Consider the following 18,279-nt stretch of genomic DNA (forward strand, 5'->3'; position numbering starts at 1 on the left):
CAATCATATTTTCTTTCCAAGAGAAATGTAATCTGTATTGTTACACTTATACTAAACCATTTGAAATATCTTTCTTGGTGTTTATTTAATCCAGAATGTATTTTGGGGGTCTCAAACAGGGAAAATAATTTAATTTTAGCCTGATAACCATGATAATGCAATAATGTAATTTCTAACTTTGCTTATAAATATTTCAGTTAGGATCAAGTTTATGAAAAACACAAACATAAATTATTTAAGAGATTAAAAATGTAATGTTTTGTTTTTTAGAGTTCCCAATGGAAGTAAACACAGACAATGAAATATTAACATAATACAGTTTATTGAGCAAAGAGTTGAGGCTTAGGAATAACTAGTCAGATATCACAGAGCATCCTAGGAATACTTCCATCTTCATATGCTTTGATGATTTTTGATATCTCATTGGCTAATTTCCAAGCCTCCTTCAAGTGTTTGCTCAATAAACCTCATGTTAATTTTTCATTGTTCGAGTTAATCTGTATTATTTACAAAATCTGATTAGATTTTGAAGAAGTGAAGATCTGTTAACATTAGAAGTTACTTGTCTTCCCCAGCACTCAGTAATAATTTAAATATTACCTCCAGTATCCTAGAAAGAAGTACCTATTAAAGTCAAAGCCTTAGAAGTTAGTGATGTCTACTAGTCTGATTTGCTGGTTGTCTTCCTTAAACTACTATTACATCGATATATATAAAAGCCTCAGCGACCATTCGACCTTTCTACCATTTGAACGGTAGCTATGATATGTACTGACCACCAGGGGGCAGATGCTCAATGCACAGGCATGGACCCATGGAACAGACTGATGAATCTCAGAGGGAAGGGGTAGGGAGGGCAGAAAGAGTTTAACCAAAGATCTGGGACCCCTCAGGGAGATGTTGGGGAGCTGGTTTTGGCCTGATTCCCACAGGCCAGGCCCAGGGACCCCACCAGAGCACAAATCCATGCATCAGGCCTCTAGTGTTTACATAAACAAACTCAGTAGTGAATCCCTACATGACATAGTCTAAGGGCTCTTCAACTATTTCATTTTTAAATCTACCTCTTCTTCAAAGCCAGATATCCTTGGTCAAAATGTTACATCCTTTTATTTTCTCTTACATTCTAATCTCTTTTTTACGTGCCTTGCTTTCCTCTCCACAATTTTCTTAAGTTCTAGGGGCTTTCATTGTTAACATTAAGCAAAATATGGCTACATACAGAAGACACAGAAGAAACATACTCAGGACAAATGCACAATGAAATAATGGCTTACAGCACATTTGTTGCTGTGATGCTTCTCTTAACCATAGCAATGTCCATAATCAGCAGCCTCTGTATCGCCACTGCATGAAATTTTCAAAACCTTTTTGTCTACCAGCTGTATTTGCAAAAAACTTGAGAATTTTTCCCATGTAATATATTGTTTAAACAGTACTCTACTGATTTTGAGGTGATATAAATATATTTTCCAATATAATTATTAGCCCTAACTCCCCAAAAAACAAAGAAGAGATACATGCATTCTATGAATTTGAGTATTAAAATCAAGAGGTATTCTACTTGTAATACATTCTGAGGAGTATGTCTATATTTAAAAATTAACTTATTTCCTCTCCCCACCCATACCATACTCAATCAAGTCATCAACTTTTGTGAATTTTAGTACTATTTCTTGTTTATTTTAAGAAATACTAGAGACCCGGTGCATGGATTCATGCACACATGGGGTCCCTCGGCCTTGCCTGTGGGCATCCCCCAAGGGGTCCTGTATTTCGAGAGGATGCAGGCCAGGCTGAGGGACCCCACTGGTGCACAATTGGGGTGGTAAGGCTCCAGGGCATGTCTGGCCTGTGTTGCCCAGTCCCAGTCAGCCAGACCCCAGTAGCAAGCTAACCTACCAGTCGGAGCATCTGCCCCCTGGTAGTCAGTGCACATCATAGCTACTGGTCGAATGGTCAAATGGTCAAATGGTCAAATGGTCGAAAGGTTGAATGGTAGAATGGTCGAATGGTTGAATGGTCAAATGGTCAAATGGTCACTTAGGCTTTTATATATATCGAAAATAAAATCAGCAAGTTTACTAATTACATATTTTGGGGTTTTTGTGAGAGCAATTCCTTTAAGAGAAACAGCGGCAGAAAGGATCTAAACCAGGGGTCCTCAAACTTTTTAAACAGGGGGCCAGTTCACTGTCCCTCAGACCATTGGAGGGCCGGACTATAGTTTTAAAAAATCTATGAACAAATTCCTATGCACACTGCACATATCTTATTTTGAAGTAAAAAAACAAAACAGCAAAAACACCCGCATGTGGCCTGCAGGCCGTAGTTTGAGGACGCCTGATCTAAACTATTTCTTTGAGCAATGAATGAAATGTCACAAAGCAAAACCAGCAAGTAGATACTATGCTTTTAACAAATTTCAACTTGTAGTTTAATTTTATAATCCCTCCAGTAGGAGTGGCAGAAAAAAGAAAACTGAAAACCAACTATCTGCCAAGTATTTTTAAAAACATATATATCTCAATTATGTTTTCAAATCACTTAGAAGTAAATTACAATAATCCCATTTTTACAGATAAGAAAGGTAAGAATTAAGAAGGTTAAGTAGACCAGGTGACTGATTTCATAGGTAGTAAGCAGTGCAGAGATACAAGTTCATGTCTTTAAAACTCAAACACGTGTACTTTGCACCAAACTTTGTGTAAAGGTTACACTAAATTACAGAGCCAAGTGCAATCAGCCTGATTTCCCTAACTCAGGACTCTGACTGATTTGCTATGCTGGCATTCTCATCAGTAGGTAGCAGCCTTTTAAACTTTTGCCAAATATTTCAGAGAAATGAGTGACCTTAGAAGGAGCTAATCCACTCAACCCTCTGCCTTACATATATTTTTAAAGCAAAAGTTGATTACCATGTTATATCCCCAACTATTCTTCTTGCATAACTCATATTTAAAAATAACTGTTGGGACTCAAAACACCACACACACACACACACACACACACACACACACACACACACACACCTGATTCCCTGACCTCATTATACTAAGAGATTTTTTTTAAATATCTGCCAATAAAACAGAGAATCAGATAGTGGCTGAATTTGCATATGAACATTTAGAGAGGAATCATGGTTGAATTTTTCATATTGAAATTTGTTAAACAATAATTTTTATCCATCATCACTTGGTACTTAATAGAATTGCCAACAAAATAAGCTTTTAGAGGTGGAGGGGTTAGGGGGATGAGTGAAAAAGATGAAGGAATTAAGCAAAACAAACAAACAAACAAAACCCTCAATACATACAGAAAACAGTATGGTCATTACCAGAGGGAAAGGGAGGTGGGGGGAAGTAGGAGAGGAAAATGTGGCGATAAATGGTGATTAAAGGAAACTTAACTTGGGTGCTGAACAGACAACACAATATTACAGACTAGAGGCCCAGTGCACGAAATATCATGCACTGTGTGTGTGTGGTGGGGGTTGTCCCTCAGCCTGGCCTGTGCCCTCTCACAGTCCGGAACCCCTCGCTTCTTACTGCCCACCTACAGTGGAGGTGGGAGAAGCTCCTGCCACCCCGCTGTGCTCGCCAGCCATGAGCCCAGCTTCTGGCTGAGCAACACTCCCCCTGTGGAAGTGCACTGATCACCAGGGGACAGTTCCTGTGTTGAGCGTCTGCCTCCTGGTGGTCAGTGCATGTCATAGCGACTGGTTGTTCTGCTGTTCGGTCGATTTGCATATTAGGGTTTTATTATATAGGATAATGTATTCTAGAACTGTACACCTGAAACCTATATAATTTTATTAACCAATGTCATCCCAATAAATTAAAATAAAGTTTTAAAAAGCACTTTTTATGAATGTATTTTTTCACTCTTATTTATGTTCAAATCATCCAATATACTTAATAGTGGAAAAACATTGACGCTTCCTTCCTAAAATTAAATAAATAAATAAATAAACAAACAAACAAACAAATAAACAAACAAACTCTTAATATAATTCTGGGAAATTAATAATAATATAACTAATTTGCTAACAAAGCCCTGTGTCTTATTTGGCTCATTAGAATCACTGATTTCAGATTAAGTTCAATTGCATCTTCATAAATATATATGTTTTGTCTCCTCTTGTCTTTTCAATTTTAAGCTATCCTTAATGGAGATGTTAGCCTACATACCTGAATATAGATGAAAAGTCTGCATGAACTCGAGTGACTTTTAAAACTTCAATAAATGTTAACATAACCTAATTACCCTTCTTCAAACTGTCAAAGTTTCAAGTTAAGTGTTTTTTCAGTAATAATAAATTAATATTTATTAAACATTTCAAAGATACACACTTACATACATATTATTCATTATTTCAAAATAAATTAGAGACATTATCAATAAATGATAAAATTGAATGATTATAATGTAATCCTACCTAATAAAAGAGTAATATGCAAACTGACCACATCTTTACTATGCCCAAGCCACACCCACCAGCCAATCAGGGTGAGTATGCAAATTAACCCAACAAAGATGGCGGTTAATTTGCATATCAAGACAGCGTAGGAAGAAGCCAAGCACTGCAGAAGGGAGCGAAGCTGTGGAGAAGCAAGCAGGCGGGGCTGGCGGAGAAGGGAGGCAAGCAGGCAGGGCAGGGGAGAGCGCAGCAGGAAGCCCTATTGCAGGAATCTTCCTGCAAGGGGCTACTAGTATAAAATAATTATATGCTTGTGGTTTCTGCAAGAAAAATAATTTTGTCAAAACAAATGGCAGAAAAACATGTTTTAATAAAAATGCGAATAATGGATACTTACTTTCAAATGGCTACACTGCCTAAGGAATAACGATAAAGGTGCTCCAAAATATAGCATAATATAAAATGAGATGATTTTATTGAATAAACGCTTACATTATGACAGCCATGAAACTAGAAAAATTACATAGGCAATTATCTCTTTTTATTCATAAGAACCCAAGAACCTAAGAAATAGGTGATGATCTATTTGCTTTAGAGATGAGGAAACTGAGTCTCAGAGTTGTGCAGCATGCAGTTAGTAAGAAGGGAGTCTGAGTATGTAATCCACTAGAATATGATACTTGTGCTTTCCTATTTGGCCCTGGGTATATTTCTGTGCTTCTATTTAAATAAGAATACAACTGCAATTCTTGGGAATTCACAAAATTTACCCTGAAAAATGGAACCCCATTGTCAGGGACTGACCTGAAAGTACCCTAACATTCACTTCATCTCCTGTGCTGCCCAGTGAGTGGCCATTAGCCATGACTGGCTACTAAACAATTGAATTATGGCTAATCCAATTTGAATGTGCTGGCAGTTAAAATACCATATTTTTCTGTGTATAATATGCTATTTTTTTCCTAAAGTCATTAGACTGAAAATCAAGGGGCATCTTATACAGGGAAATCAGCCGAGGAGGGAGCCATGCAGGTGCATAGCTGCCCATACTTTGTCAAACAGGCTTCCTACCAACTCAAAATTTTAATATAATTCCTTGGACAAATTACCAAAATATATTTTAGGTTAAAAGAGTATATAGACATATTCAATTATCTAAACTAAGTATGTAAACTCAGCCACTCAAATTAGAGTTGTTGGTCTAAAAAGAATAAAGTAAACAGCATAACCACAGTAATGTCTAACTAAAATTGCGTAACTCTGCCCTCAATGTTCATATATTTTATTGAGTGAACTGCTATTTTTTTTAATCTTAAATTATGTATCAGACTGCAAGCAGAGAAGTCTTACTTTATTGGTCTAAGAAGAAGCTGACTAAACAGAGAACTCAGGAACTGATAAATATACTGAAGCTTCGAGAAAATGAGGAAGATAATTTTATAAGAAAAGGCTTAAAAGGTACCTGTATTTTTGGAATACAGAGGATTTTTTTCATTATGGCAGCAATAGATAACTACTTGTATATGTCATTGCTTTTTATTTCCTCTTTTCCTTCCCAGTTTCTACCCTGTAAAACCACCAAGCAAACACCTGTTGAAGTGTACCTGTTGGAGGAGGCACCGCTAGTTGTTCTTCCATGGACTGATGGGACAGAAGACAACTCTTCGTAAGCACAATGTCATCCAGTGCAATATCACCGCGCTGTCCTTTCCCAACGCTTCCTTCAAATTTGAGTTGGAAGTCCTCCTCGCCAGACAGTATTAGCTCCTTCCGCTGCCAGAAGTTGCCTTGTTCTCCAGTGAGATTAACTAGGAGCGTTGTTTTGTTTGAGACTGATACTTGCATCAAGGTGAGTGCCCCAATGCCATTTCCATACATGTGATAATGAAAAATTATCTGTAACCAAGAGTAAGAATGTTATATGTAATTAGTACAATTAATTCCATTTTATTTTCAGTGATAGTATATTGCCCTCTTCATTAATTCCAGAAAGAAAACTAAATCTACATGTCCTGTGAATACTCTCACACTGAGTACTAGTAAAGTGAGGCCAGCCTTAAATCATATGTTGCTGTATATGGAGGATAGTACAATAAGGATCAAATAGAAATTTAGTTTTAAAAAATGAGCAAAGTTCACTTTCTTTCTGTGATTTCTAAATGCAGGATTCATTGATAAACTCTTAACATGACCATCAAAGGAATAAAATATGATTAAAAAGTGATGTGTTATACAAAAAGACTTTTCATGATTAAGAAATAAGAGGGATGAAACACAATCATTTTCAGTCTCATGAAACTTAAATCATTTTCTCCAAAAAGCAGAATCCTTTATTGCTTATTCCACCACATTCTTGCACTTGAAACACATTTTCAGTTCTACAAGATCCTTGAGGCTCCACTATATATATCAAAACCACCAGGACAGCAATTATCCACATTTTACTGAAAATGCTAGAAACATGCTTTAGAAGAGCAGTTTGGGAGTTTTTCCCTGAGTAAAAATTAATAAACACTTTAACATTTCAAAGATAAATTTGACTAGCTATTTAGTGATTGTTACATAGAAAGGGAGAGTCAAAAAAATCTGAGAGAAAGAATAGTACAGGTTAAAAACAATAAGAATTCAGAGGGTTTTAAAGCTTTTTTTCTTGTCATTTGTATGAATGAGGGAAAACTGTAATGGGGCTTGATCTTCACACACAAAAAGACATTATTGAAACAATAGCATACTCTAGAGAAAGAAAAATGGACGTGTTTAAAGGGTAAAGAATATGATCAAACAATATATGCAATGCATACTTCAAAGAGCATGAAGAATACGTAAGCCATGTAAATGACTCCACTCAAATTGCCCAGCTGATGAAACTTTCAGATAGTATGCTCCAATCCAAACACATTTCTTTGAGTTGTTAAGCAATTAATGTTGGAAAGTGTGAGATCTATGAGCCCTGTGCCTTGTCCAGGAAGGACTGGTGAAACCAGGGTGGCATAACTCCTTAGAGTGAGAAACAAAAGGGGCCGGGCAGACTCTTGGGCAGCACCAACAGGCATGAGAGAAACAATCTGATGGGCACAGCACACGTCTCTCTGGATCCTTTCTAGTCACAGGCGTGGTCTGTTTTCTCATTTGTACAAGAAACATGAAGTGTATGTGTGACAGCACAGTAAATACTTCTGTATCTTCTTGAGACCATTTTCTGAATGATGCCAGTAGGTTATCATGCAAAAAAACATCGAAACACCTCCATTTCTACAGAGAACACCTGATGACAACAGAAACTTATCTCAGGGCAACCTGAGTGAATGAAAGTCTGCTAAGTACTAAATTCTAAAGAGGCATTTTCACTGAAAATTGTAGTCACTCAGAGGTTTGATCTCTTTCCTCATCAATCTCCATCACCACCCCCCATTTCTCAAAAGGAAGAAAAACCTCCCATTTGAGTTTTTCTGCTTGAAGGTATTCCACAAGGTCAAGTGATAGACAGGATTTTTGTGAAAAAATGGGAGGTCATTCTGCTTATCTAATACATATATATTTTTTACATGAGAGACCCAATCATTTCCAGCTTGACCTTTCCTTACTTCTTTGTATTCAATCTATATCATAAATATTCATAAAGTAAGCCATTCATCATTAATTTTTGACATTTCTTCTAGGCATACTTCATTATTCTCACACAGATGTTTAAAACAGTAGGGACTACAGTTCTGGGACCAGGGAAAACAGAGATGGATGAAATCCTTGGTTACTACAGAGTGAAAAGAAAAAAAAAATGTTTGAACATTTTTAGAGAAAGTGTCTAAATAGAAAAGCTTAGAAGTCAACTGGAATTTTATATGTATTTCATGTTTAATTTTTAATTGGCTTTCTAAGACTAGAACTTATTTATAATTTTCATATATATAGATACTCAAACTATATAAAGTCTGGTGTGTTTAGGCTTTATTTTTTAGAAAGTATCAAGTAATTTGGAAGACAACAAAAGCAAACAAAATAGATTTGATTAAAAGTCAGGTTTCATTGTCAGGCTAATTAAAGTTTAATATAATTCTGAATGATATATCACATTCATTCTGGGCATCTGAGTTATTTTTCTAAAACTCTGATCTGAACATTTCACTTTCTTGCAGAAAAATCTCTGAAACCAGAATGGCACAACTCCTATCAAATGTGCCTGAAGACATAAAAGAGATGAGATCCCTATCTGAGAGTTTACCTATGAATCACCTTAAGCTCAGACAGAAACTCTCCCAAGACAAACTAAAGGTTTAACATGCTTTAAGACTGTGACAGTGGTGGGATGTGAAGGTTAGTCAGTATGAAACAGAAGAACAAGCATCTGTAACAGAAGCAGGTACAATTGGGAGCCTGTAAACAATGATTTAATCTCTCTCCTTCCCAGGGTTAGGGCTCTCACTAATGTGCAGAAAGGTACATGAGAATAGTAGAATTTGAAGACATTAAAGAATTAAATCATGCCATTGTCTCCCAGCCTGATTCTCTGATCAATTACCAACTTTCTGGATATAATCGGCTTTTCTTTTAGTGCTCAGACTTTGGGGAAACACCAGTCAGAATCATGTGCTCAGATCCTATGAAGACTGCACTTTTCATTGTAAATATAAATAAAGACATAATGATTTATATGTCAATCTCTCAAAAGCAAGATTCCTGTGAAGTCATCCCTGAGGGCTTAATTTATTTTATATATAATGCCAAGTTTAGTTCGTACTGTAGCTGACTTGATATTTTTGTGGAATAGAAACCATCAAGCAAAAAATAAATAAAGGAAAGTGAAAGATTTTGAAAATACATAGTCATTATATGAGGCTGTTTGGCCCTAAGAGCCACACAACCTTATTTATACTTTTAATACTCTATAAATGTTTTCTTCAAATTTCCACAGGATAGTGGCAAAACCTTTTTTTTTCTTCCTACCTATATAAATTATTCTACTTTTTTTTTTTTTGGGGGGGGGGGTGGTCAAGTTCAGTCTCTCTTTTTCCATGAAGACATCTTCAAACATTTTATTGTCCCTCCACCTATCTCTAATAATAATCCTTGGATATATATATGCTTTTGTTTGTTTACTTAATTTTTTTTCTGATGGAGAAATTCTCATAATAGCAATAAGTACTAAACTTCCTGAGTGAAAACAACTGGTATTTTACTCCTTTTGAATTATCTGTGGATAATAATCATGAAATTTCCCAATGGTTTCCAAAATTGCAATATTTACGGATTATACCCACAGAATAAATTCTCCCTACAGTTCCAAGTATCCTTCCATCTCATTCTTACTCCACCATCTTTCTTCCTCACATATCCCAAGTTGAATAAATTCAAGCACATTTTTGGTCTTGTCCTAACCATTTCATTTTCCTTATTGAATCTATCAGAAGTTGATCATAATATTTCTGTATCTACCATACCTTGCAGTTTTTGCTTCTTTTACTTATGACCGGGCTGGAAATTCTGGCTGCTCTCATGGGCTGCTGAGGGAACAAGCTCTTTATGAAGATGTAATGACCAGACGAATTTCGAAAGGTGTGGTCAGCAGCTGGCTCTGTGCCTGCAGCAGGGATGCTGCTAGCTTTCAGATTCCAGTCAAAGTCATCATCCTGATCCTGCTCCCAAGAACAGAGATCAAATTCAAAATCACAGCGGCCACTGGAGGGACCTGGAAAACATTTCCCAAATTATGGTAGAAAGAAAGAGGAAATTAGCTGACTTAAAGACATGCAATCCAAAATCACAGTGATCTTGCCATGTCACTGTAATATACAAAACTTTGCAACATTCAAACAGAATATTTTAGTTTGTTACACACAGCTATTTCTGTGGTTTGCATAAGTTTATTTCTCCACAAATCTGGTCCCCAGTCTCAAAATCAATGAGGAAATATTTTAGCATTACACACATTTTCTCCTCCAAGCACCTATTTGGTCAATGTGATTTATTTCCTCTGTCCTTCATCTTTGTTTCTCAGGGCTTGGTAGAGAATTTAGCAAGTTTATTATTCTGCAATACAGTTTGGCTTGGGAAATGCTGCCTAAAGCAAAAGTTATTAATCATTGCAATTAGTTTGTAAATATAGCCTCATTTTAGAGATGAGAAAATTGTAAAACAGAAAAGTAAGGTAAAAAGTGAAATAATTTGAATTAATTTATTATAATAAGTTGCAGAAATTAAATGTTAAGTTGCTTTAAATACCAACTATCTATCTAGTATTTTAAAATATTTTGTTACTAACATTGCTTAAGTTTTTTCTTCCATCTCAATCCTTATTGAATTTCTGCCTGAGGGATCTATGTACTTCTGATAAAGTGGTATGGAAATCCCCAACTATGATAGTGTGTTCATCAATTCGCTTTGCAAGTCTATTAGTTTTTGTCACACATGGCTTGACATTCTGTTGTTAGGCACTTACACATTATAGACTGTCATGTTTTCTTGAAGAATTGACCCTCTATTGTTAATGTAATTCCTTTATTTACCTTTGACAACTTTCCTTCTTTGATGTCAGCTCTGTCTGAAATTAAAATAACTACTCCTGCTTTCTTTTGTTTAGTGTAAGCATGGTATATACAGGTGTTCCCCCCAAAATGTATATACACTTTAACAGCTGGTAGCTCAATTTTGAAAATTAAATGTATTTTAATAAACACTGCCATTATATTACTCAAAGTTTGTGTTTACATTTTATGAGGACAGCCTATATTCTTCCATATAGTTACTTTTAATCTATACATGTTTTTATATTTAAAATAGATTTCTTGTAGACAATGTATAGTGGGGTCTTGTTTTTTGATCTACTCTAAAAATTTCTGGGGTTTTTTGGTGCATTTAGACCACTGATATTCAAAATGATCATTGAGAGAACTGGATTAAAATCTACCATATCTGTTACTGTTTCCTATTTGTTGCCCACATTCTTTATTCCTATTTTTATCTTCTATAGTTTTTCTGCCTTTTGCAGTTTTAATTAAATATTTTATATAATTGCATTTTATCTCCTCTCTTGGCATGTTGGTTATGCCTTTTTTAAACTCTTTTACTGATTTCCCTAGACTGTTACATTACCTTTACAAATAATCCAAACTCACTTTAAAATAATATTATATTCCTTCATGGATAGTGTGAGTACCTTATAATAATAATATAATCTTAATTCCTCCCTTCTATCTCTTATACCATTGCCATCATTCATTTCACTTGTATATAGGCATACGCAGGTGCAGAGTGGCCGGGGGCGTTCCGCACCGCCCCAGCAGCTCCGGGCCTCTGGGCAGTGTGGGAAGGCAGAAAGGCGGCTCGGGCCTGAGTGAAGGCAGAAAGGTGGCTCCAGCCAAAGCAAAGGCAGTGCTGGCAGCCAGGGGAAGGAAGGCCCATTCTTGCATGAATCTTCATGCATCGGGCCTCTAGTGTTATATATAAGAATACACAATTGAATACACTGTTGTTATTTTATTTTAAACAGTAGATCAATTGGGAGGGAGTCGATGGGAAAAAAGGGGACATCTGTAATATTTTTAATAATAAATATAAAATTTTTAAAAAAGAAAAAATTAAAGTTTTTATTTCATCTTCACTTATTTCTTCTTCATTCCTCACCATCCTTTATGTAGGTCTGATATGTATCATTTTCTGATCTATATCATTTTACTTCTCTCTAAAAAACATCTTTTAACATTTCTTGCAAAGTAGGTCTAACAGCAAAATATTCCCTCACTTCTTTTTTTTTTTTTTTTTTATTTTTTACAGAGAGGAAAGGAGAGGGACAGAGAGCTAGAAACATCGATGAGAGAGAAACATCGATCAGCTGCCTCCTGCACACCCCCTACCGGGGATGTGCCCGCAACCAATGTACATGCCCTTGACCGGAATCGAACCTGGGACCTTTCGGTCCGCAGACTGACGCTCTATCCACTGAGCCAAACTGGTTTCGGCTTCCCTCACTTTTTGAAACACCAGTCAGAAAGTATAAGTGTACCCCTATATTCATTGCATCATTATTTAAAACTAGAGGCCCAATGCACGAAATTCGTGCATGGGGGAGGGGTGTCCTGCAGCCCAGCCTGCACCCTCTCCAATCTGGGACCCCTCGAGGGATGTCCGACTTCCCGTTTAGGCCCGATCCCGTTAGGGTCGGGCCTAAATGGGCAGTTGGACATCCCTCTCACAATCCAGGACTGCTTGCTCCGAACTGCTTGCCTGCCTGCCTTCCTGATTGCCCCTAACTGCTTCTGCCTGCCAGCCTGATCACCCCCTAACCACTCCCCTGCCAGCTTGATTGATACCTAACTGCTCCCCTGCCAGCCTGATTGCCCCTAATTGGCCTCCCCTGCCAGACTGGTCCCCCCCAACTGCCATCCCATGCAGGCCTGGTCACCCCTAACTGACCTCCCCTACAGGCCTGGTCACCCCTAACTGCCCTTCCCTGAAGGTCTGGTCACCTCTAACTGCCCTCCCCTGCAGGCCGGGTCCCCCTCAACTGCTCTCCCCTGCAGGCCTGGGTGCCCCCCAACTGCCCTTCTCTGAAGGCCCGGTCACCCCCAAATTCCCTCCTCTGCCAGCCTGGTCACCCCTAACTTCCCTCCCCTGCAGACTTGATCGCCCCCAACTGCCCTCCCTTGCAGGCCTGATCCCTCCCCAACTGCTCTCCCCTCCTGGCCTGATTGCCCACAACTGCCCTCCCCTTCAAGCCTGGTCCCTCCCAACTGCACTCCCCTGCAGACTTGATCGCCCACAACTGCCCTCCCTTGCAGGCCTGATCCCTCCCCAACTGCTCTCCCCTCCTGGCCTGATCGCCCACAACTGCTCTCCCCTTCAAGCCTGGTCCCTCCCAACTGCCCTCCCCTGCTGGCCATCTTGTGCCCACATGGGGGCAGCCATCTTGTGTGTTGCAGTGATGGTCAATTTGCATATTACTCTTTTATTAGATAGGACAGAGGCCTGGTGCACAGGTGGGGGCCAGCTGGTTTGCCCTGAAGGGTGTCTCAGATCAGGGTGGGGGTTCCCTTGGGGCATGGGGCAGCCTGGTTGAGGGGCCTGTGGTGGTTTTCAGGCCAGCTAGGCCCCCTGGTGACCCAAGCGGAGGCCCTGGTATCTGGGATTTATTTATCTTCTATAATTGAAACTTTGTAGCCTTGAGCAGAGGCCAGGGCTGGCCAGGGCAGGAAGCTTGGCTCCCTCCATCACCAGGGGCAACCAAAGCCTCTGGCTGGCTCCAGCTCCGTGGCTGCTGCCCTTTTTGTTGGGATTTATTTATCTTCTATAATTGAAACTTTGTATCCTTGAGTGGAGGCCAGGGCAGGCCAGGGCGGGCAGAAAGCTTGGCTTCCTCCATTGCTAGGGCCAACCCAAGACTCTGGCTGGCTCCAGCTCCATGGCTGCTGCCATTTTTGTTGGGTTAATTTGCATACTTTCTCCTGATTGGCTGGTGGGTGTGGCTTGTGGGCATAGCAAAGGTACAGTCAATTTGTATGTTTCTCTTTTATTAGATAGGATAGCTAATATTTGGAAATAGCCCAAGTGTCAATCAGTAGATGAGTGGAACATTTACACAAAGGAATACTATGCAGCTACAAAAAAGATGGGTCTCTGACCTTTTGAGACAGCAAGGATGGACCTGGAGATTATTATGCTAAGCAAAATAAGCCAGTTAAAGAAAGACAAATATCACATGCTCTCACTTATATGTGGAATCTAATGAACAAAATAAACTGATGAATAAAACAGGTCCAGAGGCATGGATACAGATCTCAGAGGGAAGGGAGGAGGGGAGTGGGAAGAGATTAACCAAATAATTTATATGTATGTATGCATAGCCCATAGACACAGATAATAATGTGGTGAAGGCCTAGGATGGGATGGGAGACAGGTGGAGGGGGGCAATGGCTAAAGTGGGGGACATCTGTAATACTCTCAACAAGAAAATTAATTTTTTTTTTAAAAAGGTCTTCATTTCTCCTCACTTTTGAAGGATGATTTATCAGGATATTAATTCTGTGTTGCTAGAGTTTTTTGGACTTGTTTTCCCTTCAGCCCTTTAAATACTTCATTCTACTCTTTTCTTGCTTCCATGGTATCTGAGAAGTCAGATGCACAGTCAAACTTAAGTTCTTCAATGTCTCCCATCTCGAACAAGTTGATTATTAACCAAGTTATTCATGGAAAATATTTCAGTTGTCAAACAAAACTTCAGTTCTAGACCAGACAATCCTTTCATGCTGATACCTGTCTGAACAGTCATGTATCTCAGGAGACAACAGAGAGAATGTGTGAGTATGAGTAAGTTTACCACTAAACCTTGTGCTAGGAATATTTTTGTGTGTTTTTTTCTGCTTATTATTATTAAATATGTACAGTAAGTCACCATAGGCCCTAAAAAGGTTATTGATAGCAGCAAAGTGAAAAGAAAAGTTGTGAGAAGGATAGAGCTTAAAAAAGAAATATGGTGGAACCTCAGCTTTTGAACTTAATTCATTCAAGTAAATGTGTATGAAATTTTTCATTTTTTATGTACATTTCATTTCTTTTTGTTAAATTTTCATTTACATTTCATGTCCTTTTGTTTTTAATGTGTTTATTTATAGTACATTAGACATGTATTATATGTAAAAAGATTAAAACTGAATCATTTAGGGGGTCTGGAAAGGATTAATTCAATTTACATTATTTCTAATGGGAAAAATGGATTCAGTTTTCAAACAAATTGCTTCTCGAACAGCCTTCTGGAAAAACTAAGTTCAAGAACCTAGGTTCCACTGATTTCTTACTTTTGTTCCTCTATAGGTAAGGTGCTTTTTTCCAATGACTATTTTCAGGGTTTTACTTTATCTTTGATTTCCCTTTAGTTTAAAAATGATGTGCCCAATTGTGTGTGTGTGTGTGTGTGTGTGTGTGTGTGTGTGTGTGTTTTGCAGGGGGAGCATTTTCCTGCTTCATGTTCTCTGAGCTTCCTGAATCTGTGGTTTTTTTTGTCTGATGTTAATTTGGGGAAATTCTCAGTTGTTATTGTTTAAAATTATTCTAGTCCTTTTCTCTTTCTTCTTTGATATACTAATTATCCATTTGTTTGTCCTAAAGTCCTTGGATATGGTGTTGTGTTCTGTTGTGTTTTTCTCGGTGTTTTTGTTTTTCAGTTTGGGAGATTTCTATCTTTATATCCTCTAACTCAGATATCTTTCCTAGTCATGTTCAGGTTACAAATAAGCCCTTCAAAGGCATTCTTCATTTTTTGTTCCAGTGCTTTTGATCACAGCATTTCTGTTTGATTCTTTCTTAGGATGGCCATCTCATTACTTACATTGCCCATCTGTTCCTGCATGCTGTCTATTTTATCCATTAGGGGCCTTACAAGATCGATCATAGTTGTTTTAAATTCCTCATCCCTTCCACGTCTGATTCTGATGTTTGCTCTGTCTCTTCAAAATTTATTTTTCCTTTCAGTATGCCTTGTAACTTTTTTCTGGATAGTCAGACATGACATTCTGAGTATAAGGAACCACTGTATATAGGCCCTTATAATATGGAGAGAGGGAAAATATTCTACAGTTTCATGATTAGGTCCCAGTCTTTAATGGGCCTGTGCCTCTGAACTGTAAATATCATAAGTGTTTCTGTTTTTTCTACCCATTAGGAGGAACAAGATGGCTAGAGGGGGATAGCATTGGGTATTTCCGTCCCACCAGGTCAGTTAGGCTCTGATAATACCCAGTCAGTTTTGTTACTAGCTTCTCTTGAGGGCGGGCCTTGTTAGGAAAAACAGAATGCTCTGTCAGAAGTATGAGGAAATGTTTTCCAATATTTACTATGGAACCTGGTTGAATGTGTGGACATAAATTCCACAAACTTGTCCACACTGCATCTTATCATCAATGACAGGTCAGGTTTTCTTCCTCTGGTGCTGGTTCCCATAGTGGTTTCTGCTCTTGAGTCTCTGCTCTAATAAAGTGTTACTCCCAGTGTTCATCTGTAGGTCTCTCCAGTCCTGGGGGAAGTAGTGTGCCCTGTGCACCCTATGTCCTTGCCTCTCTTGTGGATCTCAGGAGAATTATTGATTTTTCAATATGTCCAGCTTTTTACTTGATAGGACAGAGTTGCAGCTTCCAAGCTCCTCATATACAAAAATGGGTAGTTGGAATTATACAAATATATGCCTAAGTGACCATTATGACCAAATGACTGGAATGACTGAAACAACTGGTTTACTGGTCGCTATGATGTGCACTGACCACCAGGGGGCAGATGCTCAGCACAGGAGCTGCCCCCTGGTGGTCAGTGAGCTCCCACAGACAACCTCCTGTGGCCCCTCCCCCTCTACCTGGCAAACCTCCCATGGCCCCTCCCCTTAACCAGCCAACCTCCCAGGATACCTCCCCCTGGCCAGCTGGCCCCTGATAGGCCTCGATCACCAGCCAGGCAAGGGACCTCACCTGTGCACAAATTTTTGCACCGGGCCTCTAGTCTTTTCATAATTTTGCTCAGTAAATTATAAAGCTAGCAATGTAAGCTAAGCTATTATAAAACGAAGCACTGTGTAATTGAGAAAACATATACAATTTTATGGTAAAGCTACTTTTTATAGTCTTTATTTTTAAGTAAATATGCATAATACAGCATAAAAACCAATGTGTGATTAATTTGACCATAAGTTATAAAATATACTATTTAGAGTTATTTGATAACAGTAATTCTATATTAAGTTTTGTTTGAAAATTATAACTGAAAATGGAAATCTGTAAAATCATAATTATATGTGAGATGGTGCCGGGGCTGACCGGCAGACCCTGAACGATGGATGAATGATAACTGACACACATTTCTGTGAAAGAGAAACTAAGGGTCTAGTTGGCCAAGAAAGCCCTGATTTCCTGCCTCATTAGCTTTTTATTGTAACAATAGCTTGAACTAAAATTAACCTCTAGATACAATCAGCAGGGTAAGTATCCTCAAGAAAGCACCTGCATCTGTAGTGTCTTTCAAACAAGGACATTTTGAAGTCTAAACATAAAGATTCTAGTAAAACACCCCGGGGTGGGGGGTCAGAGTTGTTTGGAAAAATCAAGGCACGGGCTGCCACCTTCAGCAATGTTCCCCCAGAGCCCCCTGACCTTTCAGAGAATCCTCCTTACAGACATTCCAGCCAAGTCCCATGCTTCCCCACAAGATGGTGTCCAAAAACTAAAAATACTTGAGAAGAACTCAAGTTGCAACATGTCAATCTATATTTAGTTAAAGATTTCTCTGTTAACGAACAACTGCTCAAATGTTTATAGGCAATTTTATCTAAATGAGAGTAGAAATGATTTTGCCACCAAAATTCTCAGGGACCTGCCCTCCAATGCTAAGGCCAAAGGAAGGCAGAAATACATCCTAGCTGAAGTCATGGAGATTCCTGGATGAAGAATCAACTCTATTCTATTACATGGAATTACATAAGTTCTTAAACAATTTCCAAAGTGTGCTAGGCCACAAAACCATGTGTTTATTTTTTTAGGGATACATTCTTACAGTTAGCACAGATTAGATAAATATGTTTAAATACACAAAATAATCTCTATTCTCTTTGCAGTTGATAACGTGGAGAATGTGAGAACATTTTACCGCAGTTTCTATACCATTTTAAAGTGTATAAGACTACTAAAATGAAGATTAACTTAATCATATCCCCCGCCAAGGAACTTGTCCAACAATAAAAAAAATGGTATAAAATTATCAATTTTAGCTTTTGAAAGCAGTAAACATTGATAAATGTAAGAAAGCATCAGGACTAATATGCTTTTTAAAATGGTTTAATGTAACAGTCAACCTAACACTGATGTATTTTCAAGGATAAAGACAATCTTTCT

The 18,279-nt window shown here is 38.2% G+C and overlaps 1 protein-coding gene across 1 annotated transcript in view; it reads right to left on the minus strand.

Annotated features, from left to right (window-relative positions):
- The window catches only part of MALRD1 (MAM and LDL receptor class A domain containing 1), a 640,413-nt gene that overhangs the window by 352,659 nt on the left and 269,475 nt on the right, over nt 1-18,279 (minus strand). Inside the window, exons 26-27 of the mRNA XM_054724807.1 lie at nt 9,856-10,103; nt 6,025-6,316 (exon numbers count right to left, since the gene is read on the minus strand). Of these exons, the coding sequence (XP_054580782.1) occupies nt 6,025-6,316; nt 9,856-10,103 (540 nt within the window). The remainder of the gene's footprint in view (nt 1-6,024; nt 6,317-9,855; nt 10,104-18,279) is intronic.

This window comes from Eptesicus fuscus, chromosome 2 (assembly GCF_027574615.1).
Source record: "Eptesicus fuscus isolate TK198812 chromosome 2, DD_ASM_mEF_20220401, whole genome shotgun sequence".
NCBI classification, from domain to species: Eukaryota; Metazoa; Chordata; class Mammalia; order Chiroptera; family Vespertilionidae; genus Eptesicus; species Eptesicus fuscus.